This window comes from Cynocephalus volans, chromosome 18 (genome assembly GCF_027409185.1).
Source record: "Cynocephalus volans isolate mCynVol1 chromosome 18, mCynVol1.pri, whole genome shotgun sequence".
Lineage (NCBI taxonomy): Eukaryota > Metazoa > Chordata > Mammalia > Dermoptera > Cynocephalidae > Cynocephalus > Cynocephalus volans.
The window spans coordinates 6,227,750-6,255,714 of record NC_084477.1 but is presented as its reverse complement, the minus strand read 5'-3'; the positions used below and the strand labels follow the sequence as shown (position 1 = coordinate 6,255,714).

The 27,965-nt window shown below is 43.8% G+C and overlaps 1 protein-coding gene across 2 annotated transcripts; it reads right to left on the bottom strand.

Moving 5' to 3' along the window:
• Positions 1 to 6,713: 6,713 nt before the first annotated feature.
• Positions 6,714 to 24,144, bottom strand: SPMIP3 (sperm microtubule inner protein 3). 2 transcript variants are annotated; one of them, XM_063082671.1, is made up of 4 exons: positions 24,089 to 24,144; positions 17,202 to 17,297; positions 13,109 to 13,281; positions 6,714 to 6,832 (listed from the first exon to the last, which is right to left on the bottom strand). In XM_063082671.1, exons 1-4 carry the CDS (start codon positions 24,142 to 24,144, stop codon positions 6,714 to 6,716), a joined length of 444 nt encoding a protein of 147 aa, XP_062938741.1. The 2 variants fall into 2 exon arrangements, with proteins under 2 accessions (XP_062938741.1, XP_062938742.1); XM_063082672.1 differs by having other exon boundaries at positions 13,109 to 13,185.
• Between the last annotated feature and the right edge of the window lie 3,821 nt (positions 24,145 to 27,965).

The window sequence follows — 27,965 nt, the reverse complement described above, 5'->3', positions numbered from 1 at the left end:
TTTATAGAAACATGCACAATGTCTACATCGGACACTCCCAATGAACCACTTAAAAAAAGCAAGGAGCCCAGTGACTCCGTATATGATATTTTTGAACATTTTTGAAAACTAAGGAATATAATGACATTGGTTGGTTGCTCCTAACGTCATTGAAATTGCTGAAAATCAAATGCAGAATGTTATACTGTGATTGGCTGAATTAGAATGCATGTTGAACTCAGCCTCACAGGATTTCTACTGTTAAAGGAGGGAATTGATTAGGAAAAAGTAGGATCCTGGGCCGGCCCGTGGCTCACTCGGTAGAGTGCGGTGCTGATAACACCAAGGCCACGGGTTCGGATCCCATATACGGATGGCCGGTTTGCTCACTGGCTGAGCGTGGTGCTGACAACACCAAGCCAAGGGTTGAGATCCCCTTACTGGTCATCTTAAATAAAAAAAAAAAAAAAAGAAAAAGAAAAAAGTAGGATCCTACAAGTTGGGATGGAGAAATGTGGGAATACCCTGATGAAGCTGGGGACATTGAGCCCCTAAATTCTGATGAGTCTTAATTGCCAGTGGTCCCAACCCCTGCAAAAGTGGCCTCCCCACCCCATTGACAGTGGCCTCCCCACCTATAATGCTATCAGCCTTTCCACCTCCTTCTGAGGGATTTAACCCTGCATTGCCTGAAGGAATGGTAATGACCTATCCTGAGGCAGATGTCATGCAAGATAATGCTGGTCCTCCCCAGGACCCACCCCCACCACTCCTCTTTGCTTCTAGGCATAGCTAGACTCTAGTCCCAGCAGGCTTCTAAAGATAAGATACATACTGTGACCCATGAGGAAGTATGCTACACTTCAAAAGAACTACTTGAGTTTTCTAATTTATGCAAGAAGAAATCTGGAGAACATGTGTGGGAGTGGATATTAAGAGTGTGGGATAATAGTGGAAGGAGTATAAAGTTGGATTGGGCCAAATGTATGGATATGGGCTCAATAAACAGAGATTCTACATTTAATGTTGCAGCTCAGGGAGTTAGAAAATGCTCTAACTATTTGGTTGGCTGAAACATGGATCAAAAGATGACCCACTTTGAGTAAACTGGAAATCCCTAACCTCCCTTGATTTAATGCAGAAGAAGAGATTCAAAGACTTAGGGAGATTAGAATGTTAGAGTGTATTTGTCATTTAAGAGCTACTCACCAACACTGGGAAGGTCCAGGAGACATAACCTTTCACCAGTCCTTTGAGAAATAAATTTGTGAGAGGAGCTGCATCATCCTTGACGAGCTCAGGGATTGCTCTTCTCTGTGGGCCAGATCTTACAGTGGGAACCACAGCCGTTCAACTGCAAAATGTAAATACAATGGGAGTAATTGGATCCTGGAGTGGCAGGGGACAAGGGTTGCACTCAGCCACCAAAGGCAAGATGAGCATATTTACCACAATGGACAGCAGAGTCAAAGCAGCTATTAGAATAGTTTGACTCATGAAGACCTATGGCATTGGCTAGTTAATCATGGTGCTCCTGGAAGTGAAATAGATAGGAAGTCTACTAAATTCTTTTTTTTTTTTTTTTTTTTTTTTTAGATGATTGGTAAGGGGATCTTAACCCTTGACTTGGTGTTGTCAGCACCATGCTCACCCAGTGAGCCAACCAGCCACCCCTATATGGGATCCGAACCCGTGGCGTTGGTGCTATGAGCACCACACTTTCCCAAGTGAGCCATGGCTGGCCCTACTAAATTCTTATTTTATCTGTACAAGCAGAAAAGTTCTATGTCCAGTGAACTAAGGTCTAACTCAAATCAGAAAAACAGAGAGTCATGGCCTGTCAATCAATTCTAGACTTGGACCAGTTTATAGAACCTCTTGAAAAAAGGGGAGTCCAGGTCCCCTCAAAAAAGGACCCCTGTACACTACCAAAAAATGTATAGTTAATCTTTTTCTCAACCTTCACCAAAGGGACCTATGAGCTTTTATTAAGGTAACTGTATTGGGGAAAAGGAAATCATCACACTTTGGGGAAACTACTAGACCCTGACTCTGATCTGAAACTGATTCCAGGAGACCTGAAATGTCACTGTGGTCCAGTTACAGTAGAGGCTTATGAAGTTCAGGCAGTCAATGGTATTTTAGCTCAAGTCCATCTCACAGAGGGTCTACATACCCATGCTGCAGTTATTTCCCCAGTTCTAGAAAGCATAATTAGAATAATACTTAGCAGCTGGTGAATCTCCATATGGGTTCCCTGACTTGTGGTCTGAGGACTATTATAGTGGGAAAGGTCCATGTTGGAAGCCATTAGAATGGCTTCTACCTAGGAAAATAGTAAACCAAAAGCTATACTGCATTCCTGGAGGGAGTGCCAAGATTAGTGCCACGACCGAGAACTTGAAAGATGCAGGGACAGTGATTCCCACCACATCCTCATTCAATTCTCCTATTTAGCTTGTCCAAAGACAGATTGAGCTTTGAGGATGTCAGTGAGTTGTCATAACCTTAACCAGGTAGTGACTCCAACTGCAGTTACTTTATCAGATGGAGTTTAATTGCTTAAGCAAGTTAACATATCTCCCATATATGACATACAGCTATTGATCAGGCAAATGCATTTTTTTGTTCATCCCTGTCCATAAGGCCCATCAGAAGCAGTTTGCTTTCAGTGGGAAGGCCAGAAATATACCTTCACTGTTCTACCTTGGGTTATATCAACTCTCTGGCTCTATTTAGTTCACGTCTTTCTCTTCCATAAAATATCTTACTGGTCCATTACATTATGCTGATTGGATCTAGTGAGGAAGAAGTAGCAACCACTCTAGACTTACTGGTAAAACATTTGCATGTCAGAAAGGGAAATAAATCCAATTAAAATTCAGGGCCTTCTACCTCAGTAAAATTTCTAGGGGTTCATTGGTGTGGGATATGTCAAGATATACCTTTCAAGGTGAAGCGTAAGTTGAAGCTAAGTCATTCTTTTCCTACAAACAAGAAAAAGGCACAATGCCTAGTAAGTGTCTTTGGATTTTGGAGGCAACATATTCCTCATTTGGGTGTGTTACTCTGGGCCATTTACTGAGTGACTCCAAAAGCTGCTAGTTTTGAGTGGGGCCTAGGACAAGAGAAGGCTCTGCAATAGGTCCAGCTGCTGTGTGAGCTCCCCTACCACTTGGACCATGTGATCCAACAGATCTGTTGGTGGCAGATAAGGATGCTGTTTAGAGCCTTTGGCACACCCGCATAGGTGGATTGCACCACAAACCTTAAGAATTTTAGAGCAAGGGCCTGACATCATCCCCAGATAACTACTCACTATTGCACCTTAGTAGAGATTAAATGCTTGACCATGGGCCACCAAGTTACTATGCAACTGACCTGCCCACCATAAACTGGATGTTACCTGGCCCACCAAGCCATAAAGATGGACATGTACAGCAACATATGCTCCATTATCAGATGGAAGTGGTACATACATAATCAGGCTCTAACAGGCCCTGAAGGCATGAGTTATATGAAAAAGTGGCCCAAATGTCCATGGTTCCCACTCCTGCTACACTGCCTTTTTTCCCCCCACCTTCACCTGTGGGCTCATGGGATTTCTCTACAAGAAGACTTGGGCCTGGTTTACAGATAGTTCTGCATGATGTGCAGGCCCCACCTGAAAGTGGACAGCTGCAGCGCTTGCAGTCCCTCTCTGGGCCATCCTTTAAAGACAGTGGTGAAGGGGAATCCTCCCAGTGGGCGTAATTTCAGGTGGTGCACCTGGTTGTGCGCTTTGCTAGGAAACAGAAATGGCCAGATGTGCGATTATATACTGATTCATGCGCTGTAGCCAATGGTTTGGCTGGATGGTCAGGGAGCTGGAATAACATGATTAGAAAATTGGTGACAAAGAAATTTGGGGAAGAGGTATGTGGATAGATCTCTCTAAATGGGCAAAAAACGTGAGGATATTTGCATCCCATCTGAATGCCCACCAAAGGAAACTCTGCAGAGGCAGATTTTAATAATCAAATAGATAGGATAATCCATTCTGTAGATACAAGTCAGCTTCCTTCCTTAGACACCACTGTCATCATTCAGGGGGCCCATGAACAAAGGAGCCATGGTGGTGGGGATGGAGGTTATGCATGGGCTCAGCAACATGGACTTCCACTCACCAATGCTGAGCTAGCTGTGGCCACCGCTGAGCATCCAATCTGCCAGCACCAGACACCAACACTGAGGCTTCCATATGGTACCGTTGCTGGGAGTGATCAGCCAGCTATCTGGTGGCAGGACTGCTTCCATCATGGAAGGGGTGGTGTTTTGTCCTTACTGGAATACACACTCACTCTGGATATGGATTTGCCTTTCCTGCACACAATGCTTCTGCTAAAGCTACCATCTGTGAACTTACAAAATGCCTTGTCTGCCATCATGGTATTTCACACAGCATTGCTTTTGATTAAGGAACTTGACTTCAGAGCAAAAGAGGTGCATCAATGGGACCAAGCTCCTGGAATTCATTGGTTTTACCATGTTTCCCAACATCCAGAACCAACTGGCTTGATATAACCGTGGAATGGCCTTTTGAAGAATCGGTTACAGTGTCAACTAGACGGTAGCACCTGGCAGAGCTGGGACAAGGTTCTTCAGAAAGCTGCATATGCTCTGAATCCATGTCCAATATATAAATATGGTGCTGTTTCTCCAACAGCCATAATTCACAGATCCAGGAACCAAGGAGTGGAACTGAAAGTGGCATGATTCACTATTATCTCTAGTGACCAATTAGCCAAATTTTTGCTTCCAGTTCCCAGGACTTTATGCTCTGTCGGTCTAGAGGTCTTAGTTCCAGAGAGAGGAATGCTTTCACCAGGAGGCATAACAACGATTTCACTGAACTGGAAGTTCAGACTGCCACCTGGCCCCTTTAGGCTCTTCATATCTCTGAGTCAACACAGTAAGGTGGGAGTTACTGTGTTGGTTGGGGGTAGTTGGTCTGGACTCCCAAGGGGAAATTGGACTACTACTCTATAATGGAGCTAAGGAAGTAAATGTCTCGAATATGGGAGATCCCTTAGGTGTCTCTTAGTACCACTACGCCCTGTGACTAAGGCCAATGGAAAACTACAATCCAATCCAGGCAGGACTACTAATGACTTAGAACCTTTAGGAATAAAGGTTTGGACTACCTTGCCAGGTAAAGAGCCATGATCAGTCGAGCTGCTTGCTGAAGGCAAAAGGAATACAGAATGAGTAGTAGGAAAAAGTGGTTATAAATGCCATCTACAACCACAAAACCGGTACAGAAATGAGGACTGTAATTGTCATGAGTATGTCCTTATTTTTTTATGAATATGTTTGTGTGTATATATACATGCAGTAAGCAAAAATCTTTGTTTTCTTTCCTCTCTTATTGTCTTGTCATGTAATATAAGAAGTACCTTCTGAGGTATAGTATTTAGATACCATTAATTTTACATCATATTGTTTAAGTTATGGGATATCCAGAGAAGAGTAAACATCACCATTCAAGAACGTTACCTTTTCTGGGAGGTGAACGCACTGAGATTGGTGCATTTTGGGTTGTACACAGAATAGTTTTATCGTGTTAGGCAGAATTATGATCTTGCTGTTATCTTTGTTTGAGGATTAGGTATGATTTAAGATGATGTATATGGGTTCCAAGCTGACAAGGAGTACATTTGTGGTGGTTCATTTTATGTGTCAACTTGACTGGGATAAGGATTGCCCAGTCAGCTGGTAAACATTATTTCTGGGTGTCTGTGAGGGTGTTTCTGGAAGAGATTAGTATTTGAATCAGTAGACTGGTGGTAAAGAAGAGTAAAAACGATTGACCTCACTGGTGTGGAAGGGCATCACCCAATCTGTTGACGGACAGAATAGAAGAAAAAGGTGGAGGAAGGGCAAATTTGCTCTCTGCTGGAGCTGGGACATTCATCATCTCCGGTCCTTTGACATCAGCGTTCCCAGTTCTTGGGCCTTTGAACATGGACCAGGACGTATAGCATTGGCCCCCCCAGTTCTTAGGCCTTCGGGCTTGGACTGGAACCATATCACCAGCTTTCTTGGGCCTCCAGGTTGAGATGGCAGATTGTGGGACCTCTCAACCTCCATAATCGCGTGAGGCAATCCTTCGTAGTAAATCCCTTTATATATAGCTGTCTCTCCTATTGCTTCCATTTCTCTGGAGAACCTTAACTAATATAAATTCTTTAGTTAGCCTTTTTTATGTTCTTTTGTGTTCCTTAAATTCTGTTTCCTCTGGGGCCATTTCTTCTTTTTATTTCGGTCTTTGTCTTTCATGTTGCCTTATTTTTTCAAATATGTGGTGAACCTTGGTTGGAACTTTTACATCTAAGACGAGGTGATGGAAAGCTATATGAAACTCTGGGTTCTTGGGGGAAGTTTATTAACTGGTAGGCATTACTTTAGGGTGATTAAGTAGGGAAACAACTAGTATGCTGGGTGTCCCTAGAAGTCAGGAAATAGGATTCTTTTCTTTGGGATCATTTCTTAGCTTTTTGTCTAGTTGTCAGGCTTTCTTCTTGCTGAGATAGGACTGTTAACTCTTCTATATACAGACTTTCAGTTAATTTTCCTTTTACCAATCCCACATCTCACTACAGCCCTATGCTGTAAAACTGGGTTTCTGCTACTATTAACTTAGTCCAAAAGAGTCACCTAAGAACACGAAATTTTATTTTGTTCAAATGTCATGGTTATTTTAGCTTAAAAGCATTTCTTCTGAAGCTACTTCTCTCTTCACAACAGTAGAGCTCTGGCAGCGAATTAAGTGGCCTAGGATTCGATGAAACCGTGCCTAATTTCTGGTCCCAATCTGGAATTTAAAACAAATGAATGATTTATTTTATGTCTACTCACTCCTAAATTTTAACACAGTGTCCTTTTAGAAATTGTGCCCAATAACAACATAATTTATGAGACTGAAGACAAAGGAATGTATTTTAAATATGGGAAAAAGAATTCAATCAGAAGGTTGTTTCTTTGGTTCACTTTCTGATTAGGAGTTATACTGTTAAATTATGCCAACATGTAAATAAAATGAAATAAATCACATACATTTACATTTTAACATCCTAATTCCAAACCCCCTAACCCTGTTAGTCTTGCATTACCAATGGGTCACTTTGTATCATCTTTGTCTGAAACTGCAGTTGCTGCCATCACTAAATTTGTATGCACTGAAGTTCCTTCATATCTTATGACTACTTGGCTAGAATCACTGACAGCTGTGCTGCCTAAAGATAAAGTTTCAAGGGAGCTTGAGTTGAATACAACAATCGTTGCTCAGTGAACCAAAGACCAGAGTGTTTCAGTGATAGCATTATAGGAAAACTTTATGATGTTATTAGGTGTTTTACTTATGTTAACTCTACCATTGACAGTAACCCTCACAAATACATTATTAATTTGTCCAAGTTTACACAGCTTAAGAGGTGGAGCCCACATTTGACCCAGGATTATCAGGTTCCAATCTTTTCACTGTTCCATTCTACTTTCCTTAGCATTTCAAGAAATAAACATTTCTTGATGTTAAGAATGGATAACACTTTATTAACCCAGGAGTATGATAGATGTGCCATCTCTGGAGAATTTTCACATCCTGCCTCCTCACCCCATTTTCTTCTCCACAGTTTGAGTAATCTTTTCAAAATTAAATTTTAATCATCATCTTCACTCTCTAAAAATTGTCAACAGGGGCCGGCCTGTGGCTCACTCGGGAGAGTGTGGTGCTGATAAAAATTGTCAACAGTTTCCCATTATTCTCAGGCTAGAGGGCAAAAACCCGAATATGGCCTGTAAAGTCCCTTTTATTCTGGTCTTGCTGTCTCTCCAGCCACACCCTGCTCCATGATCTTTCTTGATTTCTGTGCTCCAGCACCCTCTTATTTTGTTTAGTTACTCAAACATGTCCTGCTTCTTCCTACCACAGGGCCTTCGCACATGCTATACTCTCTATGAAGCTGTTCCCCCATTCCTTGCCTAATTAATTTTAAGCTCATCCTTCAGCTCTCAGCTCATCATATCCTCAGAGAACCTTCTCTGACCTATTACATGCTCCTATAGTGCCACATAAACTCTGCTTCATAGCATTTATGGTAGGTGGAATTTTATGATTATTTTTGTGAAGCTTCTTGAATGTAGAAACCTTGTGTGTATTTTTGCTTCACATGGTACTACCAAAAGTCAAGCACATTGACTGGTATTTAAATAGGCTCTCAAATTATTCACTGAAGGAATAAATATGCATGAGTGAAAATGCACCTGATGTCAAATCTATTACCAAGCCCCACTGATGTCACCTCCAAAACATTTCTGCAATCCGTGTATTCCTCTTCATCTTCCTTGCAGGTCCAAGCCACCATCATTTCTAGTCAAAATTATTAAATAGCTTTTTGATGGTCTGCATGCCCTGCCTCTTGTCCCTCTCTGAACAGTGTCTTAAGACCAGCTGAAGTGGTCTTTTTAAAATATAAATAATACGTCACTCTTCTGTTCAAAATCCTTCAATGTCCTTACTAATCCTTTTGCTTGAAATGCTCTTTATATGATTCATTCTTATTTTTCAGGGCTCAGCTAAAATTGTATAGACACTGTCCCTGACTGCTCTATTTAAAGTAACTTCCTTTAGCTATACTCATCTCCTCGCTTATTTCCCCTACAGCACTACCATGATCTATATTCTTTTTATCAATGTACTTTGTTATGCTCTGTATCCCCCACCAAAATGTCAGCTCTGTGAAAGGAGATATCTTGTCACTGTATCCCCAGCAGATAGCAGTCATAGTGGCACTCAATAAACACTGCATCATACTGTGGTTGCTGCCTTCCAAGATGGACCCCAGTGATTTTTGCCCCCTGGTATCTGTGCCTTGTGTAATCCCCTCCACACTGGTTTAGGGCTGGCTGTGTATGACTAATAGGATACATCAGAAGTGGTAGTGTGTGACTTTTGAGCCTACACTATAAAAGGCATTTTCGTTTCCCCTGGGTCTTGGATTGCTCATTCTAAGGAGAGCTAATCACCATGCCACCAGGACACTCAAGCAGTACCATGGAGAGGCCATGGAGAAAGGTACCAAGGCCCCCAGCCAACAGGCAGCACCAACTTGACAACCATGTGAGAGGACCACCTTAAAAGTGGACCTTCCAGCCCCACTCAAGCCTTCAGATGAGACTGCAGCCCTTGTTCACAACTGACCAAAACCTCAAGAGAGCCCCTGAGCCAGAATTGCCTAGCTGAGCAGTTCTCAAATTCCCAACCTGCAGAAACCGTAAGAGATACAAAACATCATCATTAATGTTTTAAGCCACTAGTTTGGGAGTGATTTGTTACTCAGTAATAAATAACTAATGTGCATTCCATCAATGATTCAATGAATGGAGCAATGCATATTTCAATGTAAATGATCTCCAGAATAGGTCAGGCTTCAGACCTCACTAAGTAGGGACGATCCAAAGCTGTTTCTCATCTCATGTCAGCTAGACTGCACTTGCCAGCACCGTATTCTTGATTGTCTATGGATCCCAACTTGATCACATCTCTTCTGCCTAAAACCATTATTTCTATCAGAGGCAGCAACAGTCTTAAAGAAGTGAGAGGCTGTGGGGTTATCTTAAATTTCTCTTGTGTGCATTTTTTATTAGCACCATTCTTTTTCACTCCAAATGCTATGCCATGTGAGTCTTCTATTTCTCCTGAGACCTTCCTCATTCAATTTAAGAGCAAGGACTTTGGCCTGGACTGATGGCTTACCAGCTACCTGCTTGAGTAGGTTTCTAAACTTTCTAAGCTTCAGTTTCCTCTTCTGCTAAATGGCACTAACAGTAATGATAACACCTACTTCATGTGGACTCTGATGACTAATTGCAAGGACGAGTATGCACATGTATGTGTGTCACTTAGCACAGTTCCAGGTATGGATGTTTTATATCCTAACAAGTATTCTAAAAGGTAGACTTTGATCCGTCCTGTGTCACTGCCACAGCTTCTTTGCTGCCCCTCTTGCCTGCAGTCCATGCCTTCTCCAACCCATCCTGAGCACAGCTGACATACTAACAGCCTCTGAAGCAGACTGGGTCACTCCTTTGACCGTGATCCTACAGTGGCTCTGATTGTCCAAATTTGACTTTCCAAACTCCCTCAGCTGCTCTTCTGATCCAGGCACTCTCTCCTCTGACTCTGCCAATCTGCATTTTACTTTCCACTTGCCCCTTCTATCTTGCCCCAGTCAGGCCAGTGTCCCCACCACTGGAATCCTCCCCATTGTCTCACATGCCTCACCATCCCATCATCCACTGTCTCTAGTTGCATTGTCTCCATCTGTGCTGTCCTGTTTCTCCTCCACTGTGCAGATCTGACCCGGCAAGGCCAGCTCGGTTCCTCATTCATGCATGCTGATTTCCTGGCTGTCCTACCCCCAGTGATCTCGTCTTTCAACTCCTGCTCTTCTATTTGGTACTTAGTCATTCTCCGACAGGCTAATGCCTCATGCCTCATCTCCCTGATTGGACGGTGAGCTCCTTTTGCCAAGATCACAGCCTGGACTTTCTATGTACGTAGCACAATGCAGGTTGGAAAGAATTAGGAACTGCCTTCTAAAACAAGCACAGGACAACACCTTTTGTGTCTGTCTCTCTAACAAGATTCCCTCACAGCAGAGGAATTGTAATGAACATCCTGTTGACTGTCACTTTAGTACCTAGAGGCCCATCTTGGATATCCTCAAGCAGATGCAACTGATTTACCTTCCAGGTGGTCTTGAAAGGACAAGCTGATCAGCCTGTGGGATGGGATCCCCACTGACACTTCCTGACCACAGCCTCAGCCCCGGCAGCTTCTACTACCCAGGCCATGCACATCCTTTAGCTCTAATCTATGCCCCTGCTGTAGGTTGGGTGCCCCCCCCCAACCTCATTGAAGCTTAAATCCCCACTGTAACTGCTGAGGGTGGGAAATCCTATTATGGTAATTGAAAGGTGGGACTTTGAAGAGGTGACTAGATGGTAAGACCATGGTTAGCAAATGGATGAATAATGGTGGTCAGGGGTGTGGTTCTGGGGGCTTTAAAAGAAGAGCATATGAGAGGTTAGTCTCTCTCTGCTTCTACCATCTTGCAATGTGAGATCCCTGAGTCGCTGTCGCCACCGCCGGGTGTGTTCCTTGGACTTTGGACTTCCCAGCCTCAGAAACTGTAAGCAGTAATTTTTATTTTCTTACACATTACCCAGTTCTGTGTATTTTGTTATAAGCAACAGAAACAGACTAACACACCCCCTAAGCCCCAGCTTCCTCTATTATACCCTCCTGAAGCCCGCTCTGGGACTCCCACCACTCAGCACCACCTCCCAGCACCTCCTTCTCTAATGATCTTCATCTCAGCCCCCAGCCTCCTCCCCAGACCTTCAGTCCCCTCCCTTCTCCATCTGCAATCTTTCCTGGGCTTCCAGAACCCAGCTTTGACCTGCTTGTAACCTCTTATCCCACATCCCTCCTGTCAGTCTCTGGCCTGATTCCTGCTTCATCTATTGCCACCCCTATCTGTGGCTCAGCTCTCCCAAGATCTGCCTGTCCCCACCCAGTTCCCAGTCTTCCTGATCGCTGCTGTTTACTGCTCCCCAGGGGCCTGGGTCCCAGCCCAAGCCATCTCCTCCTGCTCTGCTCTGGCATTGCATCTGGGCTGCAGCCCTTTTCCCTGGGGAGAAAAGAAGGAAGGGTTGATCCTGCCCATTCCTCATCCCCACCATTTTTATCTACTCATTTCCTTTTCTTTCTTTCTTTCTTTTTTTTTTATGTTAAAAGAAAGTGACTTTCTTTAAAGAAAACTGTGAAATAAATAGTCATGCACAGCTGGGGAGTGAAATGACTTGGGTCTGAATTCTGCTTCTCTGACCTGCTAGCTGTGTGATCTGGAGCTAGTTAACAGTTTCTGCAAATCAGCTTCCTCTACTATAAAATGGAGAATGTAATAGCACTTACCTCCACAAGCTGCTATGAAAACTAAATCTGCACATACCACAGGGTAAGAGCCCCCAAAATGTTGGAGTTTACTCATATAAGAAGTTGGTCAGTGTATTAGTCTGTTTCCATTGCTTATAACAAAGTACCTGAAACTTGGTGATTTATAAAGAAAATGAATTTTATTGCTTACAGTTTCTGAGGCTGGGAAGTCCAAAGTCCATCTGGTGGTGGTGACAGTGACCCAGGGGTCTCACATTGCAAGATGGGGTAAGCAGAGAGAGCAGAGAAGGCAAGACACACTCTCCTCCTCTTTTAGAGCCCTCAGAACCACTCTCTGACCACCATTTTTAGTCAATTCACTACTGCACGGTCCTACAATCTAATCACCTCTTCAAGGCTCCACCTTTCAATGACCATAATAGGATTTCCAACCCCTTGAACAGTCACAGTGGTGGCTAAATTTCTAATACATAGAACTTGGGAGACAATTCAAGCTTCAGTGAGTTTTGGGGGGATATAATTTAATCCACTACAATGAAGTAATTTATTCAATAAACTAACATTCAAAGCACCAGTGACTACAGGAACACAAGTTATGTTTTTATGGGTGTCCACGTGTACACCCCATGGGAGCCCCGGTCCCCTTCTACACTCACCCACCTGATGCAGCACAGAGAATTTAGAATTGTTGCAACACGCCTCGGAATGTCAGACCATTGTCATAAAGTCATTTAAAATAGGAAATAAGAAAAAAAATTCCTCAACAGTATGTCTAGGCACAATAATGATTTCGTTGTGGGGCATGTGTCCCAGTGAAGAGTGGCTGGACTCGAGCCTGCTTCCTAACAAGGACACTTGTGTGCTTTCATCCCTGAAGTCTCATACGTAGGGAGCTGGGGAAAGAGTAGGGAGGAACTTCGGGGCATCCTTCTACATTCCTCCTTGCACCCAAACACCCAGACACCCAGACCCACATGCACACGCACACACCCACACACACCCACACACACTCCTCTCTGCTCACAACTGCTCCCAAACACACTACCTGAGACAGCAAACCCACGGGACTTGCCGATCTGTGGCCCAGGCAAGGTTAACCTCAGAGAGTTAAGAGCAGTTGACCTGACTTACCAATCTTGTAAAATGGCAGAGAATAGTCTCTTTGATAAGTGGTTTCTTTATACCATGGTTCGGCAGGCTTTGAATGTCTTCTGAAACAAATATATCCAATGAGTGTTTGTTGGTCAAATTGAGGCTGATATTGACTTTTTCTCTTGGGTGGAATTGCCAAATCTATGAGTGGTCTAAATGGAAATAGAAATAGTTTGCTGAACACCCAGTAGAAGAAAAGTGGTCTACTTTCTCATCAGCTGAAATCCATTCCCTGGAAGTGACCATGAGGCTAACAAAGTAGAATTGGCAAGACTCCCGTAGCCCAAGGCTGGCCCTAGCAAAGTTGCAAAAGATGCCTCAAGGATTTCAGTCTTTTGTTTTTCCCTTTAGCATCCCTCCTCCTCCTTAGTCACAGGTCACAGTAGGTGACCTGCATCAAAACCTCCACTGGGTCTGCCCATGCACAGCTACTTCCCGTACCCCAGATCTCCCTGGTGACCTTTTTCATTCTAATTTTTCTATGGTTGTTTGGTTCCTTGAAGGAGTCAATGCATTCTTTTGGCCAGAAATAACCACTATGATGTGTTTTGGTGTTTGATGGACCTGAAATCAGTTACAACCTTCCTGGACCCCTACTCAGGTAGGTACTTTCCAAAGATTAAAGAATCAAAATGAGGCCGAGCCCGTGGCGCACTCGGTAGAGTGCTGCGCTGGCAGCGCGGCGACGCTCCCGCGGTTCGGATCCTATATAGGACTGACCGGTGCACTCACTGGCTGAGTGCTGGTCACGAAAAAAAAACGGCAAAAAAAAAAAAAAAAAAAAAAAAGAATCAAAATGTAAGGGCCGAGCCCGTGGCGCACTCGGGAGAGTGTGGCGCTGGGAGCGCAGCGATGCTCCCGCCGCGGGTTCGGATCCTATATAGGACTGGCCGGTGCACTCACTGGCTGAGTGCCGGTCACGAAAAAGACAAAAGAATCAAAATGTAATGCCAAAATGTCTTCACACACATGTGGGTCTACATATTCAGTGGTACAACTCTGATGATATTATAAGACCTTGAAAATGTGTTTATATTTATTGTCCTAGTAATTCCAGTAATTAGGGATGTCAACAAAGACTTAGCTCTAAGTATGCTTGTCAAAGTGTTTTTATGATAATGAAAAGAGAGGAAACAACCTTCATGTGAAAAAAAAGCATACTATATAGACAATGATACAGGCATATATAGGAATTCTATACCACCGTTAAAAGTGATGCTGTAAGGGCTGGCCTGTGGCTCACTTGGGAGAGTGCGGTGCTGACAGCACCAAGGCCACGGGTTCGGATCCCTATATAGAGATGGCCAGTTAGCTCACTTGGGAGAGCGTGGTGCTGACAACACCAAGTCAAGAGTTAAGATCCCGGGCCGGCCCGTGGCTCACTCGGGAGAGTGCGGTGCTGATAACACCAAGGCCCCGGGTTCGGATCCCATATACGGATGGCCAGTTCGCTCACTGGCTGAGCGTGGTGCTGACAACACCAAGTCAAGGGTTAAGATCCCCTTACCGGTCATCTTTAAAAAAAAAAAAAAAGTGATGCTGTAGAATGATAACTTTTGAGATGGGAAAAAATCGACCATATATTAAGTTTGAATAAAGGATTCAATTTAATTATACATTTTAAATGAATGAATGGTATGGTATGTGAATTATCTCAAGCTGTTACCAAAAAAACCAGCTTTCAAAATGCCATCCCATCCTATATCGGAGTAGATCTGGAAGATTCTGCATGACTATCTCCGGATAATGACATTACTGGTAATTTTCAATTTATTTTTTTTGATTATCAATGTTTTCTAAATGTTCTAATAAACCCATATATTTTTAAAACTATAAACTAAATGAGGTGAGCTACTATCGATATGAAAAATATGAAATGTTGGCTGAGATTTAGGAACATCTAAATCCAATCAGAGTGAGTGGGATGGAGTCTTACATGATTATATCCCTGCGACCTAATCACACTTAAAGGGGTGACTACAGCTGCTTAATAATTACAAATGAAGTTTGCCTAATTGCCTAATTGACTACAATGTGCCTTCTTTTTTTTTTTTTAAAGATGACTGGTAAGGGGATCTTAACCCTTGACTTGGTGTTGTCAGCACCACGCTCTCCCAAGTGAGCAAACCGGCCATCCCTATATAGGGATCCGAACCCGTGGCCTTGATGTTATCAGCACCGCACTCTCCCAAGTGAGCCTGAGCAATGTGCCTTCTTTAGGAAATTGTATGTTAGCACAAATGAAGTGGCTCCGTCCGAAGTTCAGAAAAAGCAAGAGCAAGAATCTGACCATGCTTGTGGGACACTGAATGGAGAGAGATGCTAGATGGGTGGTGGTGTGCTGTGTTGTCGACGGGCCTGGAGACGTGTCAAGAATACCCACCTCTGCTTGTTTTTATTGCATGCTCAACAGGTACTTGGCCTTGTAAAGCGAGTGCCTTAAATGGTGGGTGGGAACACTCCTTTTCCTAGAAAAGTACGTCTTCCCCTGCCAATCAAAACATTAACTGCTTCGTGCATGTGTCAGTCTCCGGTGAGTGACCATCAGTGTCAGTCTGGCCACTTCTGTGCTGCTGGTGGCTCTGACTTCTCAACCACATCCTGGTGACTGCCCCTAGATAAACCCCTGTGGGACCGCCAGCCTGCCTCTGCCTTTGCCTGGGGTGTTTCTCTAGAACCAGAAAATTCTCCCTTTTCAAATAATACTTCTGGAGACAAGACTTTCACTCAGAGGTAGGACTCTGATCCTGAAAACAACAAGCTGGTGGAGGAATATATCCGAGGGAGGTAAGCCATTAGACACCTGTCAAGTTATACTGTGACGACGATAACTAAACTTAGGCCTGGTCCTAAGAGCTGCATCATTTCCCATTTTCTGTTTGTATGTTGCTTGTCTTTTTCTTCTTCTCCTTAATTAGAAGTTTAATAAACTCACAGATTGACATTTGCATTTAGTTTTCCTCTAAAGTTTAATCTTGGGCAGAGACAAATCTCGTCAGTGTCCAGTGGAGGCAAGCCCTTTTAATTGAGCCATCGTCTGGTAGGAGGACTGATATTTGGGTACGGGGGTGGGGGGTGGTAAGGGTGGGAGGGCCATTGTCACAATCCACATAGAACACACTGTGAAGGGTGCCCCTGTGGAGGTGAGTCGTGAGCAGCTATCTAACCTCTGGCAGAGAACCTACCCTAAGAAGAGTTTACTGTAAGTATGTGTTGGAGTTAGAACTAAGAACCTTGAACTGAGAATCAGAAAATGTGGACAGATTTGGGCCAGCCCGTGGCTCACTCGGGAGATTGCGGTGCTGAATAACACCAAGGCCACGGGTTCGGATCCTATAGAGGGATGGCCGATTAGCTCACTGGCTGAGCGTGGTGCTGACAACACCAAGCCAAGGGTTGAGATCCCCTTACCGGTCATCTTTAAAAAAAAAAGAAAATGTGGACAGATTCAAGCCCAACATTTACACCAACTAACTGTGTGACCTCAGTCGAGATATGTCACCTCTCTGAGCTGCATTTCAATGCATCTCATGGGATCAGAATGACCTCTAAAGCTAGTTCCAGTTTAATCATCTAAGTTTAGGCTCTATGCTGCCTTAAATCATAGACATCACGGCTCTCTTTGTGCGGAAGTTAATCAGGAATTGAGTAATTCAGAGAAAATTAAGAGAAGGGAAATTTGTAAAACATATTAGATGATGAACTCAAAATAATAGCAATCATATTGTGAGTGTTTACCACGTTCTAGAATTTTACATCAATTATTTTATTTAACAGATAAGGCAACTGGTACTCAGAAAAGGAGAGAAAATTGCCCCAAATCAAATATTTCATAAATCTGGAAAGGAAGAGGGAAAAAAAAGTACAAAATACTAGTAATCTCACCACTCATTAAAAAAATCAAAAAACTCATTAACCATTTGGTGTATTTTCTTCTAAACATTTTCTATTTATTAAATAATGCTTATCACTATTGTTATTATTATTATTAAAATTGTGTATCCTTTTTGTCTGTTTATCATTCTCACTTTGGTGACATTTTTGGAAATTAAGATGTAGAAATGTGTCTCACCTGGGAGCTCTCTTCATGCTGTGGTCAACATGAAGTCTTGCCACCTGCCCAGGGTAGTAACCTTGGATGTCCTTTCCTTGGTGAGCAATGAAAATACTAGTGGAGAAAGCAAGGAGGTGAGAAAAAAGTAATTATGACAAACAGTTCTTTACAGAAGAATATCAGCTGTGGTATGACAAAAAATATATTTGGTCTTTGTCTTCAGTTCCTGGCACGAAGCTTCTAAAACCCATGGAATTTGCTGATACTGTCTTTTGTTATTGATAACAAGCCCCTTTCCACCACCTCTGAGTTTATGATTCTTGCTGACCTCCCTCCCCCACCACAATCTATTATAAAATAAAATAAATGTTTTTTATTTTCATGATTTATAAGGAAATATTTAACTTGTCAGGTATTAGGTTCAAAATATTCAGAAAAAATGAAATAAAAGGATTATATAAAACCAGGGGGTAAATAGATAATTTCTGAAACATGGTGTTGTGGATTGATTGAATTGTGTCCCCCAAAGTTCATGTATTAGAAGCTTAATTCCCACTGTAACTGTTGAGGGTGGGAAATCCTATTATGGTCATTGAAAGGTGCGGCCTTGAAGAGGTGATTGGATTGTAGGACCTTGCAGCAGTGAATGGATTAATAATGGTGGTCGGGGGCGTGGTTCTGAGGGTTTTATAAAGGAGCTCTCTCTCTGCTCTGATATTTTTCTGCCATGTGAGACCCCTGCACTGCTGTAAAGCCACCACCAGAGAAGATGTATTTCCTGGACTTTGGGCTTCCTAGCCTCTGAAACTGTAAGCAATAAATTTTGCTTTCTTTATAAATCACCAAGTTTCAGATATTTATGTTATAAGCAACGGAAATGGACTAATACACACAGGAATGGGTAAACAGGGGCTCATTACATTATTTTTTCTTTTCTTTTTTTTTGGCAGCTGGCCAGTACAGGGACCAAACCCTGGACCTAGGTGTTAAAAGCACCACACTCTAACCAACTGAGCTAACCAGCCAAACTTTTAATTTCTTCTACTTTTGAAGTACATAGGGGCCAAAAATAAAGCAGCACCATGATGCAACCTGGAAGAGAGACTCCAGCCCTGCCTAGGAGGGCTGGGTTATGAGGAAGTTTTGAAGTATAAACATGAGCCAGTGAGGTGGAGAATGCTTCTGGGTGGGAACCTGAGATGGGTTTGTACAAATGGAACATGTCAGTGTCTGGGGAGACCAGGCTGGAGGGTCGTGGTGCTCAGACTTTACATTTTGAATTACATCTTATTTTAAAATAAATTATTTTTTCCCTTTTACAGTATAGTTACAACACCATATTAGTATGTTAAAATGAAGTATGGTTGGATTATGTTATTTACAGATTTTATTTCGGAAGAGGAGTGGAGACATTGCAAAATACTTGTTATAAAAAAGGAGGGTGTTGTGTGTGAAAGTTTGAGAACCACGGAGGTAGGTGACAGGGGATCTTTACAAGATTTTTAAGATTAATGACATGCTATACAAAGATTTTCTCTGATGGCAATGTGGAAAACAAATTTAAGGACAACCCGACTAGAAGTAGAAAGACTGGTTAGGAATCAATCGTAGTGTTTTATGTGGGACGTGAAGCTCTGAACTATAGGGTGGAAATGTATATGGAGAGGAGAGGACTATTTGAGGATATTTTAGGAGATAGGATTGAGCGTATAAGAGAGCAAAGTGTCCCAGACAAAGCCTAGGCATTGGGAAGCATGCTGCTGTTCTCCGGGAGAGGGGACACAGGAAGGTGACCATTGTTGGAAAGATGACTTTATAGAGGTAGTACTGCCTGAATATTTGGTGATTTTTGGATCTTCCACAGATTCGAAGCACTCAGTAGATGCCATAAAAATTCACAGAAAAGGGGGAGAGTTCGTAGAAAGTAGCACAGAGTTTTGCATAAAGTAGCTCACTCAATATGTGTTGATTATACCTTCAATTCAACTGACACTTACTGAAGGCACATAGGGTGCCCTGCACTTTCCTAGCTTCCACAGATTCAAAGCTGACTAAGAAGCAGTTCTTGTCCTCAAAATACTCTTTATGTGCTGAAATAGTGATCTGAATAAAGGATCAGTAGGAAACAGAAGGGTGAGTGGTGTTTAGAATTTGGCAACAGGATGGGGAAGTTATAGAAGCCAAGACTGGGACAGAGTCGGGTTCAGAGTGGAGCGTGCAGTGGCCAGCATGGGCCGGCAGTCTAACTTGCATAAGAGGTAAGGGCTGAGCAGGGTGGGTCCTGTCTCTGTCTGTGCAAACAGGATCCCTGGGAACTCTGATTTTCAGAAAAACCACAGGCTGTCTGGACCTGCCCTGTGGCTGGGATAATATGACTAGTAAATAACAGCAGGGATTAGGTCATAAGAAGAGAGAAGAATTGGCACACTAAAGGGGACAAATGATATTTCTCAGTGCATGGGAGTGGGAGATATAGCTTTCTTAGGCACCCATCCAGTTTGAAAGCACTACATTGGAAAGATTACACTAGGACCGTGTTAAGAACCCACTGGAGTTCCACCATGACACTATGGTTTCCCACAGTTGCAATGCCCTTTGCAGTGGGCTGTGTCTTGACCCAAGATTCTTTTGCTGGCATGCATTCAACAAATACCTGCTGAATACAGGTGGGTAAACTCAGCACTGCTCCTTGGAAGCAGTCTGTAAGAGCTGTTTGGAGAATGAAGAGACAAACCCTTCACCAGCACCAGGGAACACTCCTTGCCTGCAGTCCCTGGGGGGATGTCTCCAGGCAGGTTTCAGCAGGAGTGAGAGAGGGGAGGGTGTGAGAGAGGAGGTGGGTGTTGGAGGGCTGGTGCAGAATTGACAAGGCTTGGGGAACGAAGGGATGGAAAACTCTGCCTCCCCTCTTTGGGTAATCTTTCCAAGTTCCCCCATGTAGTTTTCACCTCAAACATGAGAAAGCTCTTCATCCAGAGATTAAAACATCAGATTTTTAGAAGGCAATTTTTACCTCCTAAGGGGAAATGCCTAGCCTGGCTAGAGGCTGTGCAGGACCCAGCCTCTCCCTTGGGAGTTTGGGTGTAAGGCAAAAGGATGACAATGAAAGCATGTGTCCACTCTCCAGACTTGCGAGCCCTGCCCAGGGCTCTGCTCAGACCAATTCTGTTGACTTGGCTTTCAAGATTCCTGAATCAGCTATTGGAAGCCCTGACTTCTTGTTGAGTGGGAGCAGCAGTCCAGCTACATCTGATTCCAAGCTGCATTATTTATAAGTCTCCGAGAGCTTGGCTCTTTGAGGTTGATGTGTTCAATCCACCAAAGAGCAGAGCTGTCCCTTGGGAGGGTGACTGTAACAGGATCCAGTGACTGTAGCAGGATCTGGGCTTAGCTTCAAACAAAACTGAATAGGTATAGGAGAGGTGAGGGTGTTCATCCCTCCAGAGCCAGACCCACAGCCCCAGGTAGCCTGTGTTACTATGGCTGCTGTTTCTGTTATGTCTGTACTGTGCTGCATGCTTTACAAGGCAATTTTTACAGAGGCAATCTCATTTCATTCTCACAGTCACCTTGCAAGGTCAATATTAACTCCCTGTTTTATAAGAGTAGACTGAGGCTCAAAGAGGTTAAGGGGACTTTCTAAATACCACCTGGCTGGTAAATGCCACAGCTAAGAGTCAAGCCCAGTTGACATCAATCATCTATTTGTGTGTATGATGATTTTTCCCCCCCCAAAAAAATTGAGCACTATTTTTGTATGAGCTCTGTGATTCTTCCACTTCTGAGCAGATAGCATGTAGACATTGTGTATCAAAAGTACAGGAAAAACAGTAAAGACACTGCAATGTTAGCTGGAAGATGCTTTCAATTCAATAAAAAAGTACTTATTGCAAGCTCTTATGTGTCTGCAGTGCTCTAGGTGCTAGGGACTCAGTGATGGTAAGTATTGTCTTTCCAACCACGAGTTCATAATCTGGTAAGGAAAGCCCTATTCAGGCAATTTAGACAGTATGGGGACTACTATACCTTTTAGGGAACTGAGGCTTGGGGGAATGTGTGACTTAACTAAGGACACAAGCTAATAAATGCTGAAGATGGGATTAAAGGCAGGGCTGGGAGACCACCAGCCCATGCTCTCATCTCCCAGGCTCTGCTGGCTCCAGCATATCTCCTCAAGGAAGGAGAGAGCCTCGGTTTTCTCATCAGTAAAATGGGAATGATAACTATCATCTCCATCAATGATTACATGAGAATAAACGAGACCTTTGTACTTGGTGACTAAAATATCCCATCTGCATTAGCTGTTGCTATTATTCTAGGCAGAACTGGGTTGACCCCAAAGCTGCCTCTGGATTACTCAGAGACTGCTCCCATCGATGTTTTTAAACTTCATTTAAATCTGACACAAATTCTATATCTTTTCTTTTCCACAACACACTGAACTTAATCTCCTTGAAGTGATCTTTGCAGGAGCATCCTAGGCCCCAGAAGCCAACGCAGCACTCAGCCCTGCCCCTGAGCGACAGGTCTCCTCCAGTCACTTGCATCTCATATAATTCTTATTATGAGAATTTTATGTGGTCACTACTACCTGTGAGCCATTTCATATTTACTTTTATTAGGTGCCTCTACTGGTTTGTAATTCACTTTTCCCTGGTATAGCCCTAAGGGTTAGGCATCTCAGGACGAACTGGATAAATGCTTATGCAGAGCAGCAGAAGGGCAGGCCCAGGTACTGTCAGTCACCAGGAGGCCAAACCACAAATAAATGCTCATTCATTTATTTTAATGCATTTGACAGCTGTGCTTGGAGGAACTACTATGCGTAGCACTGGGAGGCAGAGATTATGACAGCGAGTTGCAGAGAAAGGCAAGCAAGCCTGCCACAGGGGGCCAAGCCTGGAGATGCCACCATCGACAGCAACCACCAGCACAGATGCTAGAGCCAGACAGGGGTTCAAGTCCCACCTCTGCCAATTCCTAGTTGTGGGATCTTGGGACAGTCACTGACCCACATGGTGCCTCAGACTCCCCAAGTGGGAACTCACAGATGTGCTTGGCACACTGTAAGGGCTACTTAAGTCTTCACTATTATCACTCCAGTAGGTGAGCTAGGCAGGACATAAAGAAGGAAGATAATTGTAAATTGTGATAAGGGTAGAAAGGAAATGAAAAAGGGTGTGAGGTAGGGAATCACAGAGGTGCAGAGGTAGGCAGAAGGCGAAGGCCTCCTCTAGCCAGGTGGTCAAGGAACGGCCCTCTGAGCAGTTGACAACAGAGCTGAGATGTGCTGGGTAATGGGGCTGGAGGGGTGGGGGAAGGGAGCAGTCCAGGTAGGAGGAAGAGCACGTGGCGTCCTGAAGGAACCAAGGAAGGATGAGAGGACCGGGGAAGGATGAAGAGCTAGGCTGGGGTAGTTCATGTGGGACTTTGCAGGCCACAGTGAGTTTGGATTTTAGGCTAAATGCAGTGGGTTGAAGAGTTTATGCAATGGAGGGCTGAGATCCAATTTACATTTTACGAAGCTCACTCTGGAGAATGGGTTGTCGGAGGACAAGAGTGGAGGTGAGCTGGGGGTAGGCAGTGGTGATCTGGATCAAGTGGTGGTAGGGAGCCCGAGGGAACCCTTCCCATGGGAGATCAGTCCTGGAGGGAAAATGCACGAGACTTGCTGGTGGATCAGACCCACTGTTGCTGGCATACGTTAGGCAAAGAGTTGCCCCTCTGCGAGCACTGCGGGTGGAGGGTGGGCCTCTAGGATTAGCTCAGGTGCTGAGGCTACTGCACTGTATCTGCCCATCTGCTGCTCCAAGGAAGACAGCCCAGCCTGAGGTCTCTAGAGGGCCTCTGAGCCTGCTGTGCCTTGTTCCATCCAGACCCCTGACTCAGACCAGGCCCGGTGGCTGATTTGGTTCCATGGAGCACCAGGCGGGAAGCAGCCAAGGGAGATTTGTTTCCATTTTTCCCAGGAGATGAGACCACAGTTAAATAGGCCCCAGAGCAGACAAAAGAGATTTCAAACACACAGAAAGCCCAAGGGTTTGTGGGCAGGGAGGAATCAGGAAATATTGGAACCAATCCCCATTCCTGTCCCCACTTGCCTCCTCTTCCTGTGGATTTCAGGGAGGGAGGGGTGTCTGTGTACTTCCTCTGACAAAAGGATTCTGAAGGTACCTGGGAAGGAAGCATTCTTTGACTCACCCCTCCTGCAGTAATTTTTGAGCAAAAAGGACCAGCATTGTTAAAATCACTAAAGACTGAAATAAACACGAGGCTTGCTCAAATCCACAAATCCAATGGGGCTGCAAGAAGCTGACCCCAAAAATCACAGTGTGAGAGTCCCTGCCCCAGGTGCAGAGCTTCTGAATCTCTGCAGACCCCATAGCAGGTGGTGATGGGAGAGGGGGTCAGGATTTACAGCTTGTTATCGGATATCACTCAGCAAGACAAATTTAGCACAACCGAACATGTCTAGGGCCTGTTATTCTCGTGCCATAGGAGAACTTGGAAAAACGAAGGAAACTCCTCCTTAGTTTCTGTCTGTATGCTCAGCTCCCATACTGCAAAAGCATGGGAGTGCTTAATTGTATCCCAAGCCAAGTGAAGGGGCTCCATCCTAACTTTGGGCTTGGGCCCCTCATACTTCTTGCTAAAGCCCTTCCCAAGCAAAATTCCATATTCTTTCGATCTTGTGGGAATTTGGAGTTGCCTGTTTGCTTGGATTCTGCGATGAGGGTGGGATTTCTTTTTTTTTTACAACTTTCCCTATGGTCCAAGAAGCTTCACCAGAACCTCTGGCAGCAGTTGCCTCTCAATCACGGAGCAGCAGGGAGAAAATTCTAATCTCCAGGTGCCCGCTTGCTCTGCTTCCACTCCGGGAGGCTCTGGATCTGAAAGAACCTTACCTGGCTGGGATCACTGGGCGGCGCTCGATAAATTCTCGTAGTCGGATGGCAGTCATGATGGACGGGAATCTGAAAAAAAATTACAGAGTGCAGGTTCATGCTGCAACTTTGTTTTTTTTTTTTTTTTTAAAAGATGACCGGTAAGGGGATCTTAACCCTTAACTTGGTGTTGTCAGCACCACGCTCAGCCAGTGAGCGAACCGGCCATCCGTATATGGGATCCAAACCCGGGGCCTTGGTGTTATCAGCACCGCACTCTCCCGAGTGAGCCACGGGCTGGCCCATGCTGCAACTTTGCACTGATGAAGAAAAAGGCCAGGAGAGGAGAATAAAAGAAAAAAGAACCACAGGGACTCCATTTTTTTTAAACTTAATCGACTGTTTCCCTTCTAGCCCAAGAAGCTGAACTTCCATTAGCATTTATTACTCGACAAACCAACTTTACAGGGAATTTGTTATTACCAAGATACCCATTACTTAGACAAACGTAGATGACACTGTTTAGAGAAATCCTGGGAAAACGGATGGTTGTGAAAGTCTTGTCTTTTCAACCAATAGGAATTACTGACCAATTGAGTAGTCTGGATTAGAGAAGCCATGAATATCATAAGTGGCCTGAGAAACCATTATTCAATAGGCCATCGTCAATTATCCATTTGGTCTTTGCACAACGTTTGGAATTTGCTTACTACCTAGACTTTCCTGAACTTACACTAAAAAACCTCCTCGCCTTTTCTGCTTGTGGGGCAGACTGACTTCTCACCTTGGGGGATGGTCTCCCGGTTTGCAAATCTAAATAAAAGCCTCATTTCAGTAGAGGGAGAAATCAGACCTAGGGATACAAAGTGGAGTGGGGGAAAGGTCGGGGAGGGTGGTCGGGGATAATTGGGTGGGGGACACGGGATATAATGGCAATTTGTGGTAATGGGCATGCTGCCAGTATGGATCTGGCCATCACATCTTGGGCACAAGTAGTGACTTCCAGCTTTGTACCCCACGAATATTCAGAACCAATACAAAAAATAAGATAAATAAAATAAAATAAATTGTATTAATGTTTCAGAAAAACCAAACTAACTAAATAAATGTCCTTACAGACTGAAGTGTCTGCCTGATAACACACATTTGCAGGTGTGAGCCATCTAGTACCACAAAGTCTGTCTTGATACTAATTATCCTGATTTGAGCATCACATCTTGCACACAGGTATTGATATGCAAGGCAGTACCCCACAGATATGTACCATCAATTATGTTTCAATAAAAAAAAATACTAATAACAAGGGCCAGCCTGTGTCTCACTTGGGAGAGTGTGGTGCCGATAACACTAAGGCCATGGGTTTGGATCCCTGTATAGGGATGGACGGTTGGCTCACTTGGGAGAGTGTGGTGTTGACAACACCAAGTCAAGGGTTAAGATCCCCTTACTGGTCATCTTTAAGGAAAAAAAAAACAAAACTAATAAATAAATAAATAAACCACACACAGATGAAAGAAAGCACAGCCAGCACACTGGCACAGTAGGACTACCTATAGCCTCTGCTAGACTATTTATTTAGGGAAGGGAATAAAAGACTAAAGAAGCAGAAAGTAATGGAAAGCATAAACCCATGGATACAGATATGCTTTTCTTTAAAGATGAAAGGTCCCGTGCTGGTGACATCAGTTGGACACCAAGCCTCCTGCCCCACTTCTTAGTGGGCTGCCTGCTGCACAAACTTGTGGGCTAAACAGTGCATCCCCCAGCGTCCCTCAGAACTAGAATTCTGTATATGAACCAGAGTCCTTCCATCAGATATACTCACATGGGATCGGGAAAGTGGAAGTGAGACAGAGGCCATTTCCTGCTGGATGGCCTTTCTACTGGCAGTTAAGGTTGTGAACACAGGGTGCTCATCAGCAGCTGAACTCCAGGGTCCAATCTCCAGCTCTGACAATGTCAAGAAGAAATTGCTTGAAGGCAGTGGCTGTCCCAGGGTTCAAACACCAGCTTTGTGCGTGTGGACAGGGAGTTGCAGAGGGGGGAGCATTGGGAGCAGGTTTTTGTTTTGTTTTGTTTTTGCGGCTGGCCAGTACGGGGATCTGAACCCACGACCTTGGTGTTATAAGGCTGCGCTCTAACCAACTGAGCTAACCGGCCAGCCCAGGGGAGTAGGTTCTTGAACTCAATTGTTCTGGAGGTGGCTTTCTGATTTGAGCATACATGGCTCTGCCAGGGATGGGTCAGTTCTGTGGAGGTGTTCTAGAAGCTTCCTGGAGGCATGGCCCAGAGCCTGCTCCTCTGGCCCTTCCAGTGATTTTCTAAGCACCTCATTCTCTATATAAAACCCCTTCCTATTTCCCATGCTGACCCTGGACTTAAACATATAATGTATATTGTAGCTAGTCTAGAATTTCGTATTACATCTGATTATTTACTGGACATATGACTTGCCACAAGCAAACGACTATGTTTAAATACACGAGAAAGAGTCAATAGTAGGAAGGAAAAGTGAGTGGCTGGGGGACAGAGGTGAGAGAAAGCCATACTTTTCACTATAATTTACCTTTTGTGCACCTTCTAATTTTGCACTATGTGTATAGTATACATTAATGTATATAAAGACAGCTGGACCTCCGATTTGCATAAACATGGCCTACAGTGTAGTGGAGAACACTGGCCTCAGTCCCATGTGGCCTGTGGCTAGTCATTTCCCAGCTGTGTACTAGATTATAATACCCCTCTGGAGGGCTGAATAAGGCAATAATGCAAGTAAGTGTTCTGTAAACTTAAAAGCACCTTTGAGAAAGGAGACATATGAGTTTCTATTTGTGAGCATGTATTATGGTCAGGTAACGTGTATTAACTCGCAGTAGTCTCCCAGCAACCCTACAAAGTATTGTCGCTGTTTACTTCCAAGAAAACTGAGGTCTTAAGAAGTAAAGTAATTGTCCAAGGTTACCAAGGAACCCTGGACCTTTGTTATCAGCACCACCCTCCAGCCAACTGAGCTAACCGGTCAGCCCCAGAGACATTTATCTTAACTGCAATGCTTTATCCAAACAATCACAGCACACAGACCATTAGCCAAAACAAAACTAGGATTATTCAAGAGGCAATAACCAGGAGAAAGAAAGGACTGGAAAAAAATGTGTGAGGCTTCCCTCTCTTCCCTTTTATAGTCAAAACTTAACTCATTGCCCACAGGCTGGCTAGCTGCTTTATGTCACCTCTGAGTGTGTTTTTCAAAGCAACTTGAAAATTTTCAACAGCACTACAGAATAGTTGGCTTTCCAATGAGGCCTGTTCATTATATAATGTATTTTTACTGCTGTGATTATTTAAAAAAAAAAAAAAAAGGAAAGAAAAAGTCTCAGTAAACATAATTGAGCTCTTGCTTAATTTGATAACCCAAACTCAGAAAGCTTTGTGACTGCTGAGATTTCAGTTCAATAGAAGTGATATGCTGGAGAGAAGAATGCAAGATATTCAGGACATATGTGCTTCTAACAAAGACAGCGCCAGCTATGCCTTTGATGACAGAGTGATTGCTCAGTGCCTAGGAGTTCTGAATCAGTGTCATAGGGAATAAACTAGTCATAGGTTGCCATGGTTAGCAATGCCATAAGAACGTTTTCAGAGAAACACATCAACAATCAATTCTGACTCTGAACCTAAGCTCCCAGAATAATCAGAGGACATCTGTCCTGGAGTAGTTACAGATCTGTCATTTTGCATCTTTAGAGAATTTCCTCTACCTTCTATAAGGGATACCAAATCACATGTTGTGTCATTATCATCTCTTGGACACATAAGAAAATGGAGTTTGCAGTAAGATCTATCAGTATGTTTTATTTTAGTCAATCTTAAAAAATATAGCCACATACCAAATCCAAAT

Bases quoted from the DNA above. Each gene is read 5' to 3' on its own strand.
- SPMIP3 (XM_063082671.1), bottom strand. From the start codon at position 24,144: ATGACTGCCATCCGACTACGAGAATTTATCGAGCGCCGCCCAGTGATC. The intron at 13,282-17,201 runs GTGAGACACATT...ATTTCCATTTAG, and splicing joins AGCATGAAGAGAGCTCCCAG to ACCACTCATAGATTTGGCAA. The intron at 6,833-13,108 runs GTAAGTCAGGTC...TTTAAATTCCAG, and splicing joins TCTGCCATTTTACAAGATTG to ATTGGGACCAGAAATTAGGC.